General features: G+C 43.0%; 1 protein-coding gene across 2 annotated transcripts in view; it reads right to left on the reverse strand.

Moving 5' to 3' along the window:
* Nucleotides 1–293: 293 nt before the first annotated feature.
* The window catches only part of LOC113414467 (interleukin-36 receptor antagonist protein-like), a 36328-nt gene continuing 18773 nt past the window's right edge, over nucleotides 294–17848 (reverse strand). The window contains exons 1-5 of one of the 2 annotated variants that reach the window (XM_026671367.2): nucleotides 15859–15987; nucleotides 7229–7404; nucleotides 5849–5962; nucleotides 3169–3302; nucleotides 294–857 (exon numbers count right to left, since the gene is read on the reverse strand). In XM_026671367.2, the coding sequence (XP_026527152.1) occupies nucleotides 630–857; nucleotides 3169–3302; nucleotides 5849–5962; nucleotides 7229–7289 (537 nt within the window). In that variant the 5' untranslated portion in view covers nucleotides 7290–7404; nucleotides 15859–15987 and the 3' untranslated portion in view covers nucleotides 294–629. Of the gene's footprint in view, nucleotides 858–3168; nucleotides 3303–5848; nucleotides 5963–7228; nucleotides 7405–15858; nucleotides 15988–17848 lie in introns of those variants that run through there. The other variant, XM_026671369.2, reaches the window with a different exon arrangement.

The following is a 17848-nucleotide window of genomic DNA, read 5'->3' on the forward strand; positions in this document are numbered from 1 at the left end:
GTAATGAGTCTATCTCATATATTAGTTTCACCTTTTAAGTTGCATTACTGAAATAAATGAATTTTTGCACGATATTCTAATTTTTCGAGTTTCACAAGGGTATTCCATACCTTATTGTCTTGCTCAAAACATTTCCTTCCTACCAGGTGCCAATTAACTATGAGGAGAACAGCCTCCATGCAGCCTTCTGCTCCTTACACGTTCTCTACCTGAATCTAAAAGAAGACCTAAGGATAGATCCCAACCCCTGGAGTTTCCTCCAAGTGACATTATTGAAACTTTGCAACAAAATGTTGGTTTTTCTTTCAGGTTTTTATTTTTGTTTCTGTTTTTATTGAATCAAAACTAAATGTATTCAGGTTGTGTTACAGACAAGAAATCAACTTCAGCTTCACCTCTTGCATCAGCAATGCCATGTTACATCTTCCATGCTCCTTGGAAGCCAGAAATAAAACAACACTAAGAGGGCAATCCTGAATTTACTCACAATTAGATATTTCATTTTTAATCAAATCATTATTATTGCTTATTTTATCATGACTAAAAGCTTCATTCTACTACAAACAAAATATGCTGGCAACATAGCCCTGCGTTTCTGCTTTCCTCTGTATTCCTTTTTCTTCAAAATTTTACTTTGGAGTGGAAGCAACTTTTTCAAAATGAAATAACATGATGTCAGTACCTCCTCCTTTACAAAGACCAACAGGCATGTTTGGGTGAATCGAGGTACTTATGAACCAACCAGGGAATGCTGCAGATTCAAACCAGCAATTTGATTTGTTGGGTGCAGTGACAACATAGAAAGAAAAATCCTTCAATTCCTCAGTGTCTCTATAAAAATCCATGATGTTTTTTTCCTGAAAAAAATACAAGGTTTGGTTTGGAGAGCTGCAGGATTAACTACTTCTGTTTTAATCCATACATTACTTGTTAAAAATAACACCAATAAACAAAGAAATAACAACAAAGGAAAAATTTAAGGCATGATAAAATAAGCAAACAAAAGACAGCTACATTTTACTTTTAAAACAGCACTGTAAAAAAGAACAGGTACAGTTTTAGTGATATATCCCACCTATTCTTATTATTATGATAATTGATTGCACGGTCAGCCAGAAGTTTAGATTGGATTTATCTTTTTTGTCCACCTATCAAGTCTTTCCTAAGGTCTTGGGATAAGCAGATGCTGTTCTTTAATGATGTCAAAGGTATCATCACAGGATGTAAGTTGTTCCAAGTAAAATTGCTTTTTGTAATTGACTGATGGTTATTTTATCAATTCCGATGGTGTTCAGGCTATTGCTCTAATTGTTTTGGGATTGCGCCCAAGATACCCCTTACTATTGGTACTGCCTTCGCTTTATTTTTCCACAGTCACTCTACTTCTATTTGCAGGTCTTTGCTTGCTTGTTTGTTTAATTTATATGCCACCCATCTTATCAATAAGGAAGGCAATGAATACAATTCCACTTGTATTACAACTGCTGAGCACAGTTTACATAGTTGAACTTGGCATCAAACATTAGTAGTTGTTGTTAGTTTCTATTTGAGTCTCAATGCCAGATGTCTAATTCTGCTTTGCTGTGTGATATAGTATATTTAAGGGAGTCATTCTTACTTCAATTTAAGTTCAAGTTAAAATTCTATCCTGAAAATTTCCCAGTGATATCTTCACCACAAACCATTTTTTCATCAGTAAAATAAGGCTACAATTTCATTTTAGAGTAGAGTAGAGTAGGAATAGAGTAGAGTAGGGTAGGAATAGAATAGAATAGAATGGAATGGAATGGAATGGAATGGAATAGATTAGATTAGAATAGAATAGAATAGAATAGAATAGAATAGAATAGAATAGAATAGAATAGAATAGAATAGAATAGAATAGAATAGAATAGAATAGAATAGAATAGAATAGCTTTATTGCCCAAAGTGTGATTGGACACACAAGGAATTTTTCTTTGTGATCTTATTGTCTTTGTGATCTTATTGTGATAAAGTATATCACCATAAACAAGGGGGGGGAGGCATTGATTTGACAATTACAGTGTCTGTGTTTTCTCTAGAAAATCAATCAGAATAGAATAGAGCTGGAAGGGACCTTCAAAATCTTCTAGTCCAACCATCTGCTCAAGCAGGAGATTGGGATTCAACTGGTGATTGGGATTCAGATGGGTAGGATTCAACTGGTGTAACAACCAGTTCGGTGTGCATGCACAAATGAGGTGCGGCAATTTGCTGTGCTGCGCAAATCAGCTGAGCTGCAAAACATGGAAATAAAGGACAGGCTAGGGCAGGGGTCTCCAACCTTGGCAACTTTAAGACTTGTGAACTTGTGAATTCTGGGAGTTGACGCCCACAAGTCTTAAAGTTGCCAAGGTTGGAGATCCCTGGACTAGGGCAGGGGCAGGTGGGTGGGGGTCAAATGATTGCCGGAACTACTGGTTTGCCCAAACCAGTCTGAACTGATAGAATCCCACACCTGAGGAGACCCTATACAATTTGAGAGAAGTGGCTGTCCAGTCTCTTTTTAAAAACCTCCAGTGATGAAGCACCCACAAATTCTGAAGGCAAGCTGTTCTAATGGTTAATTGTTCTCACTGTTAGGAAGTTTCTCCTTAATTCCAACTTGTTTCTCTCCTTGATTAGTTTCTATCCATTGTTGCCTTCTGATGCTTTGGAAAATAAGTTGACCCTTCCCCCCTTTCTTCTTTGTGGTTGTTCCTCAAATACTGGGAAACTGCTATCACTTCAGTCCTTCTTTTCTTCAGACTGGCCATACCCAGTTCCTGCAACCATTCTTCATATATTTTAGTCTCCAGGCCTTTAATCATCTTACTTGCTCTTCTCTGCACTTTTTCCAAAGTCTCAATATTTTTTTTGTGATGAGGATGCTGTATTCCAGGTGTGGTCTTACTAAGATTTTATAAAGCAATACTAATATTTCACGTGATTTTGAATCTATGCCTCTATTTATACAACCAAGGATTGTATTCACTTTTTTGACTCTATTAGCTTTTTTGGCTGATTGGAATGGGCTTATTCTTCCAATGAAGGGGGTTTCTGAAGGCACCATATACTGTGGTAGTTTTTAATGCAGTATGTAAGTAATGCTAATTACAATAGGAGAGAATATATGCAAATCTTCAGGAATTAAAATATGAAACTCACCAATATCACTAGCTGAGGCTCACCAGTAACTGACTTCAGACAACACAAGGCCTTGGTTTTACCAGTGAGTCCCATAAAGATGGGTCGGTTTCTAAAATCTAAGTTGTCATTGGGGACCACAGCCATCAACTGCTCTGCAGAACAAGAACAATATAGCTGAGTCAACAAAAATAGAGAAAAGCATCTTTATTTGGAAGTGGAGTTTTGAATGAGAAGCTGTTGGTGGAAAAATGTCAATAAAACTTTTTAAGCTATCAAATAAATCATAAAGCAAGTATTAGTTTTAAGATATTCATTAGATCCTAAATTATTCTATGTCCACACTGATAAATTTTCAGATCATATGATACTTACAGCTTGCACCCATTGCCACATCTACATTACTAATAACATGTAAATAACAAGATCTTTATTGATCATAAGAAGAATTGATCCTTCTGCACTGGGATCTTTCTCTTTTGATCATCCATCTGGACTATATAATTCCTCTCCCACAAGAAATGTGGGTTATAGTGACAAGGAAGATGAAGTAACATGTTTCAACCCACCAGTCATTTGGTGTAATGGCTATTTCCCTAGACAATCAATCAAGAGGTTCTGGGGGGGTTTTGTTTTGTTTTGTTTGTTTTTTTGCACACACAAAAAAGCAAGACTATTTGGATTAAATTTAAAAATCTAATCTCTAATGTTGGAATACTTGTCTGTATTTTAATTGCAAGATTGCTCCCTATAGTTCTGGACTCAGAATTTCCTGCAATATATACCAGAAATATTATTTTAGACTTTGGTTAGTTAGCTGACTATTTCGGCAATAAGTCTTCCATAAAACCAGGAAGATAAATCTTAAGTTCTTTATGTTATCCCCTGGGTTTGGAAAAAGTCACTGGAAAACAATTTGAAATATCACCCTTCTTGTCCACTGTTGTATTAGCCCTTAGCATTTAGCAATAGTGATGTAGGAGATGCATCATGTCATGAGTCCCTGCACACCCAAAAGAGATCTACCCTGTTTCTCCAACAATATGGCCTCCCCCAATAGGAAGTCCCAGCATGTTTTATAGGCATGAATGAAATTAAGCCCCTCCCCCAAATTAAGGCCTATATTAAAACATGCGAAATGGGGGTGGGGGGGCTTGCTGTTAGGAAGTACTTTTGTTGCACACCCAGATATGATGCTGCCTGCGTTGACCCCGATATGAAGTGCCCCATCAACGCCGAGGTCAACATCCAAGCTGTTGCTGCCCACCCACCCGAAGATGCAGGGGGGATTAAGTCACCCTGAAAAGACGACCTAGCCATTTTTTCGGGCTCAAAAAAATAAGACCCGGCCTTATTATATGAGAAACACGGTAAGTCCAGCCCACCTTGAATGCTTTCTTACACTCATTTATTTCCCTTGACCATTACCTGTAGTAGATCAGATTCTTGTAGAGAGCTTAAGCTTTCAATAAATCTTTATACTCATTTGAACTGGCTGAATTCCCTGGCACTTGATAAGCAATAGCATTTAGGCTTATATACCCACCCACAGTGCTTTACAGCAGTGATCCCCAACCTTTTTGACGCCGCGCCCGGTACCGGCATCAGCTGGGCACCGCGCCCGGTACCGGCATCAACTGGGCGCCGCCATCTTTTTGACGAAAAGATGGCGCCAGCGCTCCGGTGAGCTTTTTCGGTAGAAATGGCTTTACCTGGAAAAGCTCACCGAAGCTGGCGCCGCCATCTTTTGATGAAAACGTGCTTCCGGTGAGCTTTCTACCCGGAAAAGCTCACCGAAGCACTTTTTTACCAAAAAGATGGCGGCGCCCAGCAAGCCAGCGGCCCGGTAAGACTTGTTCCGCAGGACGGTGCCGTCCGCGGACCGGCGGTTGGGGACCCCTGCTTTACAGCACTCTCTGGGTAGTTTACAAGGTAGAAACATTATCTGCATATTGCTCCCAATGCTCTGAGTCCTCAATTTATCAACCTTGGAAGGATGAAAGACAGAGTCAGCCTTGAGACCCATCAAGATCAAACTCTATGCTGTGGGCAATTTGCCTGCAATACTGCACTTTAACCACTGTGCCACTAGGGCTCTTTTCAAGCCTTATCAAAATTTCAAGTTGATTTACATTTATTTGGCTTATCATGCCAACACCATACCAACACTTCCATTTCCCCCATTTTTTCCTTGTTGGGGAATGCATGGACCCAAACAACTTCTAAAGCTGATGCAACTTTATATGGCAATGTTAGGAGAGGAATAAACAGAAGCATCTAGATGACAAATCTGGGCAAATCTCCTTCTGAGACAAGAATGTGATGCAGAAGCAACTGAAAGAATCACCAGCTCCATGGTTCTTCATAACAAGAGCAAGTCATAAGCCCTTGGTTATGCAACTCCAGAATTTACATGTCTATAGAGGTTCTTAATCATCCAGGTCATGGTGGTCCCAAAAGTGCTTTTCCAAAAGGTAGCTGGACCATCCTGTTTTTCCTTTGAAACTGAACTGAAGAAGCTTCTTGATTGAGAAGCAAAAATGTTTTTCAAAGGAAAAAAACTAAGGAAGATCAGTTGGAAAAAGGGACTTTTGGAATATCCAGAAATTATTATTTGATCAGATTTGGCCGATTATCTTTTTGCCAACAGCATAAAGAAAAGTCTGAGGATTACTAAAGTACTAATGTTCCTCCTTAATACCTGGTAACATAGAATACAGCGGGGCTGCTATCAGAACATTGTTGTCAAAGAAGAAATATTTCTGATCGAAATCCCACATTCTGAAACTCCAGGGGTCATTCATAGCTTCTTTATCTGGAAGACATGGCTATGAGTGAATAGAAATATTTAAAATGGTGAAAATACATTAGCATAGAAAGCAGGTGTCAGTAGAAGAAAATGCAAGTAGTCCTTGACATATAACAGTTCATTTTGGTGACTGCTTGAAGTTACAACAGCACAGAAAAAAGTGGCTTATGATCGCTTTTCACACTTATGACCATTGCAGTATCCCTACCTTCATCTGATCAAAGTATTAAACGCTTAGCAACTGACTCATATTTATGACAGTTGCTGTGTCCTGGAGTCATGTGATCACCTTTTGTGACCTTCTGACAAGCAAAGTCAATGGGGAAGCCCCATTCATTTAACAACCGTGTTACTAATTCAACAGCTGCAGCAATTCACTTAACAACCGTGGCAAGAAAAGTCATAAAATGGAGCAAAACTCACTTAAAACTGTCTCACTTAGCAACATAAATTTTGGACTCAATTGTGGTCATAAGTTGAGGTCTACCTGTGTATAATGTAATAAGTTTTCCCCTTTCTGCTTCTGCATGTTGACCACTCTACTGTTGTATAAAAGAGCCAGGAAAACCTGCTCTTCATCCAGGCCTTTGATGAGAAGAGAGACTCCGCATGTCATCATGCTTGCCATCCTTTATCTTTATTTTTTATGTTTTATTGAAGTGAACGTACAGTAATGGATTGGATTGTTGTGAGCCACCCAGTCATTGGGATGCAAGCCTGCAAGTTTAATAAATTATGGTTGATCACACAGTCAACCAGATGTTTAGGCTGGATTTGGCATTGTTTACCTGTCAAGTTCTTTCCAAGGACCATTATTATTATTATGGTCAGTCGCATAGTCAGTCAGATGTTTAGACTGGGTTTGGCATTTTTATCTACCTGTCAAGTCCCTCCCAAGGACCTGGGATAAACAGATGTTATTGTCTGATGGTGTTAAAGATATTGTTGCAGGATATATCCTGTTCCAAGAAAAGCTTTCTTTTGCAATTGACTGGTGGTGATTTTGTCAATTCTGATGGCTATTATTATGTACCACCTTGCAAACATTTTTCACATTCATGGCTCAAATCAAGGTTGCAAATTGCAAAGACACTGAATATAATTACAAACATGCATATCGCTATTTCCCTTGACCCATTTCGTTCAATTCTTGAGATGAGTCTAAATGCCTCCATTGTTAAGAAACTGCAATGTAACAATTTATCAAGTTCCCAGTTCTAATATACACAGCCAAAGAAAGTTTTAGATTGCAACCCTAAAGTTGCTATTTACCTTTAAATTCATGGAATAAATCTTTTAATTCCTCATCAACAGTTCTCTTCTGCAGTTCCATTTCAGTAGTTACTGAGTAACTTATGATAGCAATTACTGCTGTCTGTCTCTTTGATTACCTTTCAGGCGATTAGATGCCTCTTTTGAAGTTATAGTTACAATTCTAGAAGAAGCAACTGAAAGAGATTTGCATTACATTTAGGATGAGAAGAGAATTAAAGTCAATAATTATTCTAAGCAAAAAATGAAAAGAGATCAAGAGCTTTGTTACATATGGATAGAAACCAGAGCCAAGAAAACTGGTTTTTAACAAGAGAATGAAGGCAATGCACTGTTTTTTAAAAAATAGTTTTTATTGCAGTTTTCAAAAATACAAATCTCAATCATAGTCTTAATGTTTTGGCATCGACAAATACATATATCCTATATACATTTATTTATAATCATATTGATAATCGACTAAGGTCTCCTGCTTTATTTGCCATAATCCTTCTTCCTAATCTTAGTATCTGTTTTTTAACCACTCATACCATTTATCCCTTATTGCGTAATATTCCGAATCCTCCTTGTCTTTCAATGTGAGCTTATCCATTTGGCACATTGCAGTACCTTTTGTATGATCAAGTCTTCTGAGGAGGTATTGGCTCCTTTCCATAATTGTGGGAAAGTTATTCTGGCTGCCATCAAAATATGTAATATAATATACTTAATCTTTTTACTATATTGGCCTGTAATTATTCCAATAAAAAGAATTCCAGTTTGAGTTCAGTTTGGTGTTTGGTAATCTCTTGTAGCCAGTTTTTTATTTTAACCCAATATTTCCTGGTCTCGGGACATAGCCACCATATGTGATAGAAGGTACCATACTTTTGTCAACATTTCCAACATTTTGGACTTATGTTGGGGTACATCTTAGCCAATCTCGCTGGGGCCAAGTGCCAACAATAGAACATTTTTTACAAATTTTCTTTGTAAGTTGTGGAGGTTGTTAATTTATCATTTCTAGTCCATGGTTTCTCCCATTCATCTAATTCAATACTGTATCCAAAGTTCTGTGCCCATGCTATCATTGAACCTTTTGCAATTTCTTCTTCCATATTGAATTCCAATAAATAGTTATACACTTTAGTTATAAATTTTTCCTCTGCTCCAACTAAAATTTTATCTAATTGTTGTTGTTCTTTGTCAAATCCAAATTCCTCTAAATCCTTTTTATATCTATCCTGTAGTTGTAAATATGGCCACCAGTCAATTATAATTCCTTGTTCTCTCAGCTCTTGGTTCATTTTAAGATTCCCTTGATTATCTAATAAACCGTTATAGCTTACCATTTCTTTTAATATCCAATGTATTTTGGTAGATCGTGGCCTCCATAGTTGACAGCCAGCAGGGTATCTTGATGTAATGTTTCTTTTTAATTTTCATCCAAATCTGAATAAGTGAGCCTCTTATTTGATGTCTATAGAAGTAAGAGTGTACCTTACTCCTTTTTCCCCATAAAAATGCATGCCAGCCTATCTGGAGGACATAACCTTCTAATGTTAAAATTATTTTATTTTTTAAATTTACCCAATCCTTTATCCAGGTTAGTGTCATGGCCTGATAATAGAGTTCCCACTCTGGTACTCCAAAACCACCTCTGCTCCTTCTATCCTGTAGCATTTTCAATTTAATGCACAGTTTCTTGCCTAACCAGATGAACTTCATTGTTGTTTTGTTTAGCTCTTCAAAAAAAAAATTATCTAGTTTTATAGGAATTGTTTGAAATAGGTATAATAGTTGGGACAAAAATGCACTGCTTTATTGTTGTCATAGGATTGCTTAGGTTTGTATTTCTTACTATGGCTTTGCAGCATTTTTGCTGAAATAGGACTAGGGAAATAAAATGCTTTAGATAAAGAAGGAAAGGGAAAAGCAAAAGGAAAGAGAAAGGGAAGAGAAAAGGAAAGGAAGGAAGGGAGGGGGGAAAAGGAGGAAAAAGGAGGGAAGGGGAAAAGAGAGGGAAAGCTTTAAAAAACTACAGGACAAAAAAGCAGCTTAGTATCTAAATTTGTGGACATGCCCACAGTCAACTGAAATCGTCTTGCATTTTGTAAAACTAGAAAAACTAATTTCTGGCCTATCTAAATTACTTTTGACCTTCATATTTCCAAGAGAAGGATTCATGCTTGAAAATGATTCTGCTAACTTAAGTTCCCCTTTTACATAACATGAATAGATTTGTCTTCTTGGCTATATAGGCAAACAATGGTTCTATTCTGGAATTTCTCTCCAAACAAATCTGCCTACTATCATCTTGAACCCTGTTAAATCCATCGTCGGAAAGGAGACTCGGGAGCCAGTGACCAGTTTCAGCTCTTTATTAGGTCCCGAGATCGGCTCGGGCTACAGAAGAAAAGCGGCGGCTTTTATTCTCTGGCCACGGCGGCCGCGGCCAATGGCACCGCTTTGAATCTCCCGCGATTAGTTTCCACCAATCAGTGCGGCTCGCTCAGCCAATCAGGTTGCTGTGTGTTCTGACCAATCACAGCGCGGCGCTTGCAAGTATGTTAATGGATCATACAGAACACCCCTCCCCTCTTGGTATGGTCCTACGTAACGTAGTCCCGTAAGTAGGCAGGGCTCCGTACTTGCCTACTTGACCTGCGCAGGTTAGTTGCTGGTTGGCCTTCGGCCGGTTCGGTCGGGTTCTGTGTCGCTCTCTGCCTCGTCGATGGAACCGCCTGGAAGTGTGAGCCGGGCCTTTCGTTGCAGCTCCCTCCCGGTCTACCCGGCTGGTCGAGCTGCTGTTGTCGCTGCTCCCGCCGGTCTTTCCAGGCTGGTTGAGCTGGCCTGGCTGCTTCTCCCTGGTGAGGCTTCGAGCTGGGTGTCTGTTTCTGTCTCGGTTGGTAAGTATTCCTGGTTTCTTTCTGGTTGGGGTTGGTTCCCGGGGCCTTCCCTCCCCTCTTGGTTTGTGCTGGGGAGGTTCCCTTCTCTTTCTGGGTGTCTGTCTGTGCTTGTTTGCGTGTCGGTTGTGTTTCCCGTGGTTGTTCTTGATCTTATTTGATCGATGTGTCGCTTTCCATTCTCGTCCATCGGTTGTTTGTAGCCGGTACGAGCGGGACCTGTTGCTTGGGTTATCGTCGCCGGTATCCAGAGGGGGTCCCCTCTCAGGTTTTTTGCGTATACCGCATCGCCTGGTGTAAATGTTCGGTACCTGCTTGATGAATCGGTGGGTTTTTCGGAGCTGTATGTGGGGTGCAGCCTATCCAGGGGGGACCTTAGTTTCCTCCCCATTAGGAGTTCTGCGGGGCTTTTGTTGGTCGTTGTATTTGGTGTTATGTGTTGGATAAAAAGTAGTTTATTTAATTTTTCCTGCATGTTCCCCGTCTCGGTTTTTTGAATTGTTTTCTTTGTGAATTGGACCATCCGTTCCGCCCTACCGTTCGCCGCCGGATGAGCCGGCGCTGTCAGGGCGTGCCGTATTCCCCGTTCCGCTAGGAATTTTTCAAATTCCAGTGCGGTGAACTGTGGTCCGTTATTCTGACACAATTACATCCGGGAGGCCGTGGGTCGAGAACAGTCTGTTGAGTTCTCAGATGACGGCTTCGGTGGTGGTAGTTTTCATGTCGCTTACCTCCAGCCAATTGGAATAAGCGTCTACCGTTATGAGGAATGTATGTCCTTTTGTGGGTCTGGCGAACTCTATGTGTATCCTGGACCATGGTCCCCTGGGGGTTTCCCACTCCCGGATTGGGGCGGCGGGTGGGCATGGTCTGGATTCCTGGCATTGCTTACAGCTAGCCACCCAGGCTTCAATTTGCTTGTCCATCCCTGGCCACCAAGCATAGCTTCTTGCCAAGGCTTTTGACCTGACGATTCCCGGGTGCCCCTCATGTAACAAGTCCAAGAACCGTTTTTGTAATTTTTCTGGGATTACCACCCTGTCCCCCCATAATATACAAACCTTCTGCGTGGAAAGTTCCAATTGTTTGTTTTTAAAAGTCCTGAATGTCTAGTCGACGTCCTTTTCCGGCCAGCCCTTCTCCGCCCATTGTAATACCCGCGCCAGACGTTTGTCTTTATTGGTTTCGTGGGCAATGTCTGATGCGGTTAGGGGGAGGTTGGGTATGGCCTCAATGCTCAAGGTGGATGTTGTGGGTGCTGGGTCGGCGTCCAGGTCGGGTAACGGTGTGTGGCTCAAGGCGTCTGCGTGCGTGATCGTTTTGCCGGGTCGGTGGATCAGCCGGTAATTGTAGGCGGCGAGGAACTCAGACCACCTTGTCATTCTTGGGGATAGAATGTTCCCTGCCAGGATGCCCAACAACGGCTTGTGGTCCATGATGATGGTGAATGTCCTGCCGTAGAGGTACTCGTGGAACCTTTTGACGGCGGCGATGATTGCCAGGGCTTCCTTGTCGAGTTGGCTATAGTTCCTTTCTGGCTTCAACAAGGTTCTTGAGTAAAAGGCGATGGGTGCTTCGTTTCCGTTTGGGAGTGTGTGGCTGAGGATCGCCCCGATCCCGAACGGTGATGCGTCGCACGTGACTGTCAGCGGGAGGGTCTCGTTGTATTGGATGAGGACGGCATCCGATGTGAGTAGGTCCTTGGTTTGGTTGAAAGCAGTTTCCTCTCATTTCCCCCAGGTCCAGGTGGCTGTTTTATCGAGCAGCCTATGCAATGGTTCCGCCGTGGTCGCCTTTTGGGGTAGGAAAACATTGTAGAAATTAATCAGCCCAAGAAATGCCTGCAGTTCTGTTTTGTTCCTTGGTCTGGGGGCTTCTTTGATGGCTCTGATTTTTTTCTCGGTTGGGTGAATGCCGTGCCGGTCTAGGAGATATCCTAGGAACTCGACCCTCTCTGTATGCAGCTGGCATTTTTCTTTTTTGACTTTAAGCCCGGCCTCTTTGAATTTTGTTAGTACCTCCCTCAGGCGACCCTCCAGTTCTCTTTGGTTGGCTGCTGACACCAGTACATCGTTGAAGTAGGGCACCACTCCCTTGATTCCTTGTAGGAGTCTTTCCATGAGGCTCTGGAAAATTCCTGGGGCTACGCTGACTCCAAACTGGAGTCTCTTACAGCGAAAGGCCCCCCGGTGGGTTACTATGGTCTGCGCCTCGGCGGTTTCTGCGTCGACCGGTAACTGTTGGTAAGCTTGTGCCAGGTCGAGCTTCACAAAAACCTTGCCTCCCCCGTGAGTGTAGGAGGTGCTGCACTACTGAGACGGGGTAGGCGCTTTGTTGTAAGGCGCAATTTAGGGTGGCCTTATAGTCCCCACAGATTCTCACCGACCCGTCGGGCTTGACTGGGGTGACTATGGGGGTCTCCCACCGGGCGTGATCAGTTGGCTCTAGGACCCCCTGTTTGATGAGCTTGTCTATCTGCTCATCGATCTTCGGCCGGAGTGTGAAAGGTACCCGCCGTGGTTTTAAACGTATCGGGGGAACGCTGGGGTCTAGACTGAAGGAAATAGGGGGCCCTCGGTACTTGCCTAGGGTGCCGTCGAACACTTCCTGGAAGTCCCTTGCGAGTTGCTCTTCCCAGTCTGCCTCTGTGATGTGGTCGATGCCGGTTACTTCGATCCCGAGCGGCGCGAACCACTGTAGTCCCAAAAGGCTGGGTCTGTCTCTATCCACGACCGTCAAGGGAAGCCTTGCTGTGCGCCCTTTGAAGGTTACTTCGAAGAGTCCTGTTCCGACTACGGGGATGCGGTTCCCTTGGTAGTCTTTAAGGACTAACTTCTGGCTTTCCAGCCCCCTCTTGTGGATTGTGGGCACCAGGAGCTTGATTTCCCGCCATGCAACCATGGAGAGGTAGGACCCGGAGTCCACCTCCATTTTGCATGGCTTGCCCTCGATGCCCACTTTCACGATACCTTCCGGGCGTCTGAGCTCGATGAATGGCCGATGACGACCGTCTGGTGGGTTTCCTCTCTCTGCCGGTTCTCGCCGTTCCGTCGGCCCTGTCTGTCCCGGTTCCAGCGGCTCTCAGCTTGGCGGTCCCTGGGCCTGGGGGGGGTGCCGTCTCGTCTCCGGTCGCTGTTGTCTCGTCGACGGGGGCTGTAGGCTTTCTTGAGTTGGCAGACTCGGGCGATGTGGCCTCTCTTGTCGCAATGCCGGCAGATCGCGTCGAAAAACCGGCACTCTGATCGAGGGTGGTCGCCTCCGCACCCGGCACAGTGGGGTCCCGACTTACGACTTCGCCGATCACGCCGGTCCCGTTCTGTTTGGAGTTGATGGATGTCCTCCTCGTCGTCCGTGGTGTTGGAGGCGGAATCGAGGTCACCATGGTGGGTGGTGGTGGTTGCTCGGCGGCTTGCTCCTGGGTGCGCCTCAGTCGTCGTGGCCGCCTCGGAGGTTGTGGCTCAATCCCCGGTATCAGACCTCCGCATTCGGGCCGCTGATTTCCGGGTTGCTTCGGCTGCTGTGGCCTCGGCAAGGGCATCTGCGAGGGAGATATCACCCTTGGCCATCAGTCTGCTTTGTAGGACTGGGTCCCTGAGCCCGAGGATGACGCGGTCTCGTAGCGCCTCATCCATATCCGTGAAACCGCACATGCCTCCTAGGTTTCGCAGATCAGCCATGAAATCACTGATGCTCTCACCCGGCTTCTGGTCCCGCCGGTAGAAATCGTGCCGTCTGATGAGGGTCGGCACGGCGGGAGCATAGTGGCCTCGGAGCAGTGGCTCGAGGTCGGTCCAGTCCATCGCCTTCATGTCCTCAGGCTTCGCAAGGGCTTTTGCCATCTTAAACACTGCGGGCCCGCAGTACGTCAGGAAAACAGCCCTTTTCTTCTGCCCGTTTGCGTCCTTGAGGTTGCTACTCTCCAGGAACATCAGGAACCGATCAATGTACGATTCCCAGTCCTCAGTAGCTTGGTTAAAGGGTGCGGGCGGTGCGAGGCTGGCCATCTCGTCGATCTCGTTCCCTCGGGACCACGTGCTCGGTGGGTATCAGTTTTGGGATCCCACCTTCGTCGCCAGTGTTAAATCCGTCATCGGAAAGGAGACTCAGGAGCCAGTGACCAGTTTCAGCTCTTTATTAGGTCCCGAGATCGGCTCGGGCTACAGAAGAAAAGCGGTGGCTTTTATTCTCTGGCCGCGGCGGCCGCGGCCAATGGCACCGCTTTGAATCTCCCGCGATTAGTTTCCACCAATCGCGGGGGATTCGCGGCGGGCCAATCAGTGCAGCTCGCTCAGCCAATCAGGTTGCTGTGCGTTCTGACCAATCACAGCACGGGGCTTGCAAGTATGTTAATGGATCGTACAGAACAAACCCAACATTGCCTGTAGCAAAAGTGAGAAATTAGAACTGTGCATCTTGAAACTGAACAGCAAATATCAAAATTTGGCAGGCATTTGAGGGTTTTTTTCTTTTTACTGAAAAAAGAAACAAAATGGGCAAACCCAATCTTAATGTCCTTGATTGTTTTGTTTAAAAAAATCCATTTAAACATTCCTCAAACTAAGAGGTCAAACAAAATTGCTATTTTTCCTGGGGGGTTTAGAAGCTGTGGGGATGGGAACATTTGCCTGGTTTACAACTGAATCTCTTGTAATACTCAGAATCAAGAAGTTAACTTTTCTAGTATCTCCTCTTGAATTTTTTCTTCATCTTTTAAAAGAAAGATGAAGCATTAGGCTACATTTGGTGGCCTTATGCTTATGCATAGTTTTGCGGGGGACCCCAGAAAAAGTTACTCTTTAGTGGCATTTTTTTTTTTAGTAGAGTTCTGAAACTCTTAACAAAAGTCTCTAAAACCTTACACCTTCTGCTTAATCAGAAGTGACTATGTAAATATCTAACAAAATACAATGAGATCACTGTATCTTCATTGCTATCAGTGTGAAGTTATGAAGCTATGAAGATGTTGTACATTCCTAACGGGGATCATCCTTTATTAAGAAATCCATTCCCACAACCTTATTGGTTCCAGAATAAAAATCCAAAGACATCTTCAAATAAGGAACTGCATAGATAGTCAAGCTTCCATTTTGCCTTTCAAATGTTTCCCAATCTTTACAAAATATAGTTCACCCAATTTGTCCCGCATGAGATGCTTTGGAGCATCAAGGTGAGCCGGAGAGAGATTGATTGGAAAGTGGTGCCTGTCAGGAGGGAGAGTTAGAAAGTTCTTGCTGTTCTTTTTCTTTCTTTTTCTTTTTCAGTTCTATGACATCCTTTTAAAAGAGAGCCAGGGGTTAAGGCATTAGATTAGAAACCAGGAGACCATGACTTCATGTCCCGCTTTAGGCACAGAAGTTAAATTGGGTGACCAGTCTCACTTTCTCATAGCCTTAGGAAGAAGGCAGTTGCAAACCCCTTCTGAAATCTTGTCTAGAAAATTCCAAGGGCTTGTCCAAGAGTTACCAGGAGTGTAAATTGATTCAAAAGCACACTCACAGCATCCTTTAACGTTGCTTGAGATATTTGCTCCATAGGACAGGGTGATGAATCCTCTCTCAGACCTTCCATCTAAAACCCTCTGCATTTGCTATTAAAGTAGAGATTTAGACTGGGGGAAAATTAGAGGATTCTTGATTTTCTGTCTCACAACCAAAATGATTGCATAAATGGAAGAGAAAGATCATTCTGAACATTTAAAAAAAGAAAGAAAATAAAGAAAGATAATAGGAACTAAAAAAATAGTACCTGAAATGATTGAATAAGTCCTGTTCCACTCTGTGCTTTCTTTCACTCTGGGTTTTGCCATGGTTTTGCATAAAGTTTTAACAACTTCCCAGTAGTTAAACTTCATTAATGATTTGCAGTTTCAAGATTAGGCACAGTATAAACTTAGCAGGAAGTTGCCTTCCTATAAAACAAGAAGTTCATTGTACTTTCGGCAAACTTTTACTGTAACTTACCAGGGCTTTATATAAACAAATGTATATAGATAGGGCTATTTACCATGGTGTGCTTGTAAACCTTGCCTGAGGTTCCCCAATGGATATATGCCTCAAGTTATAATGTATAGAACATGAAACTTCACACAATGACTACATTCTTGTAAAATGGCTATGACGCACCAAATAAATTAAACTTGTTTATTCATCTACACTCATGTACCATTACAAAAAGATGAAAACAATGCTATGAAATTCCTGGCCAATTACACATTGATTGACTGATTGATCTCCAACTTTATTTGGAGTTAGCTTCAAACAAAACTCTTCAGTATAGTAAGCTAGTAGTAGTGGTAGGCGATAGGGATATCAAGAGTATTAACAGAATAACAGAGTTGGAAGGGACCTTGGAGGTCTTCTAGTCCAACCCCCAGCTTAGGGAGGAAACTCTGTAGCATTTCAGACAAATGGCTGTCCAGTCTCTTCTTAAAAGCCTCCAGTGTTGGAGCAGTCAAAACTTCCAGAGACAAGTTGTTCCACTGAGTAATTGTTCTGTCAGGAAACTTCTCCTATGTTACTTCTCTCCTCGATTGGTTTCCATTGATTGCCTCTTGTCTTTCCTTCAGGTGCTTTGGTGATTGGTTGACACCCTCTTCTTTGTAGGATCCATAGTAGGCTGTGATCCCAATGAACTCTCCCCAACAACCCTTTCAGGTTCTACTGGTATGAAATAAATAAAATGATGTAGGAGATGACCAGGCTGAACCTGAGGGGAAAGGGTCGAGCGCGTTACCAATCTTGAGTCTCTTCATGCTCATAAGAGATCTAAGTCCAGGCCATCTTGAATTCTGTTGACACTTATGTGCCGCCAATTTGCTTTGACAGTTAGTAGTTCAGATTCTTGTAGAGAGCATTAGCATACAATATAGGTAATCCCCTGGGTTAAGAGTGTTCATTTAGTGCCCATTCGAAGTTACGAAATAAGTGTCCCCAAGTGTTTACGAGCAAGTTCTGAAATCACAAATGTTGCAGCACCATGGCAGTTGTTCTCTCTTATGAACAATTGTAGAGGTCTGCAAAATTTACCCTATTTCCCCGTCTCCACTCCCCACAATTCTTTCCCCCTCTCATCTTGGATTTGTGGTGCATTTCTCCTGCTCCCCCATTTCCAACTCTTTTCTACTGGAACACTTTTCACCCAGAAAAGTGAAAAGCCATCTGCTCCATTTTTAAGCACCCCTTTTGCAAGGTAATGAAGCTTCTAGCCCATGTCAGTTCTCTGTTCGAGTGAAAAGTGTTTGGGCGCCCATGGGATGCTTAGAAACGGATCCATCTAGAAACAGGAGAAAGGCACCACAAACACTTTTCCCACCCAGAATGAAAGTTTCTGGGGTCCATGATCTCATGAGAGTTCAGGCACCCAGTCTCTGCAAAAGAGGATAATTGCCTGAATTCGTACAATATTGCGGCACCCAGGTGCTTCCATCGACTCTTCCTCTCCCTCAAAGGTACAGAAACACAGAGGTGACAGATCTTGTAAGGTGAGTCCAGCGCACAGAAAGGGAGGTAGAAGCATGAGGTATCTTAGTGGGTTGGGTGGCCTTGGGGAGTCTGTTCTATCATTAGACCCCCCCATGGCCTTCTCCACCCTGAAATATCTCATTTCCACTTAACAAACTAAGCATTTGATTAGTGAATGTGTGGGCAGAAAGCAGGGACCGATCTCGTTCAAGGTACGAGATTCACTCCTACGAATTCTTGAGGTACAAATGGAATGGGCAGGCTCCATTATATTT

This window comes from Notechis scutatus, chromosome 7 (assembly GCF_049901735.1).
Source record: "Notechis scutatus isolate UNSWTSFEM ecotype Mainland chromosome 7, rNotScu1.2, whole genome shotgun sequence".
In the NCBI taxonomy this organism is placed as follows: Eukaryota; Metazoa; Chordata; class Lepidosauria; order Squamata; family Elapidae; genus Notechis; species Notechis scutatus.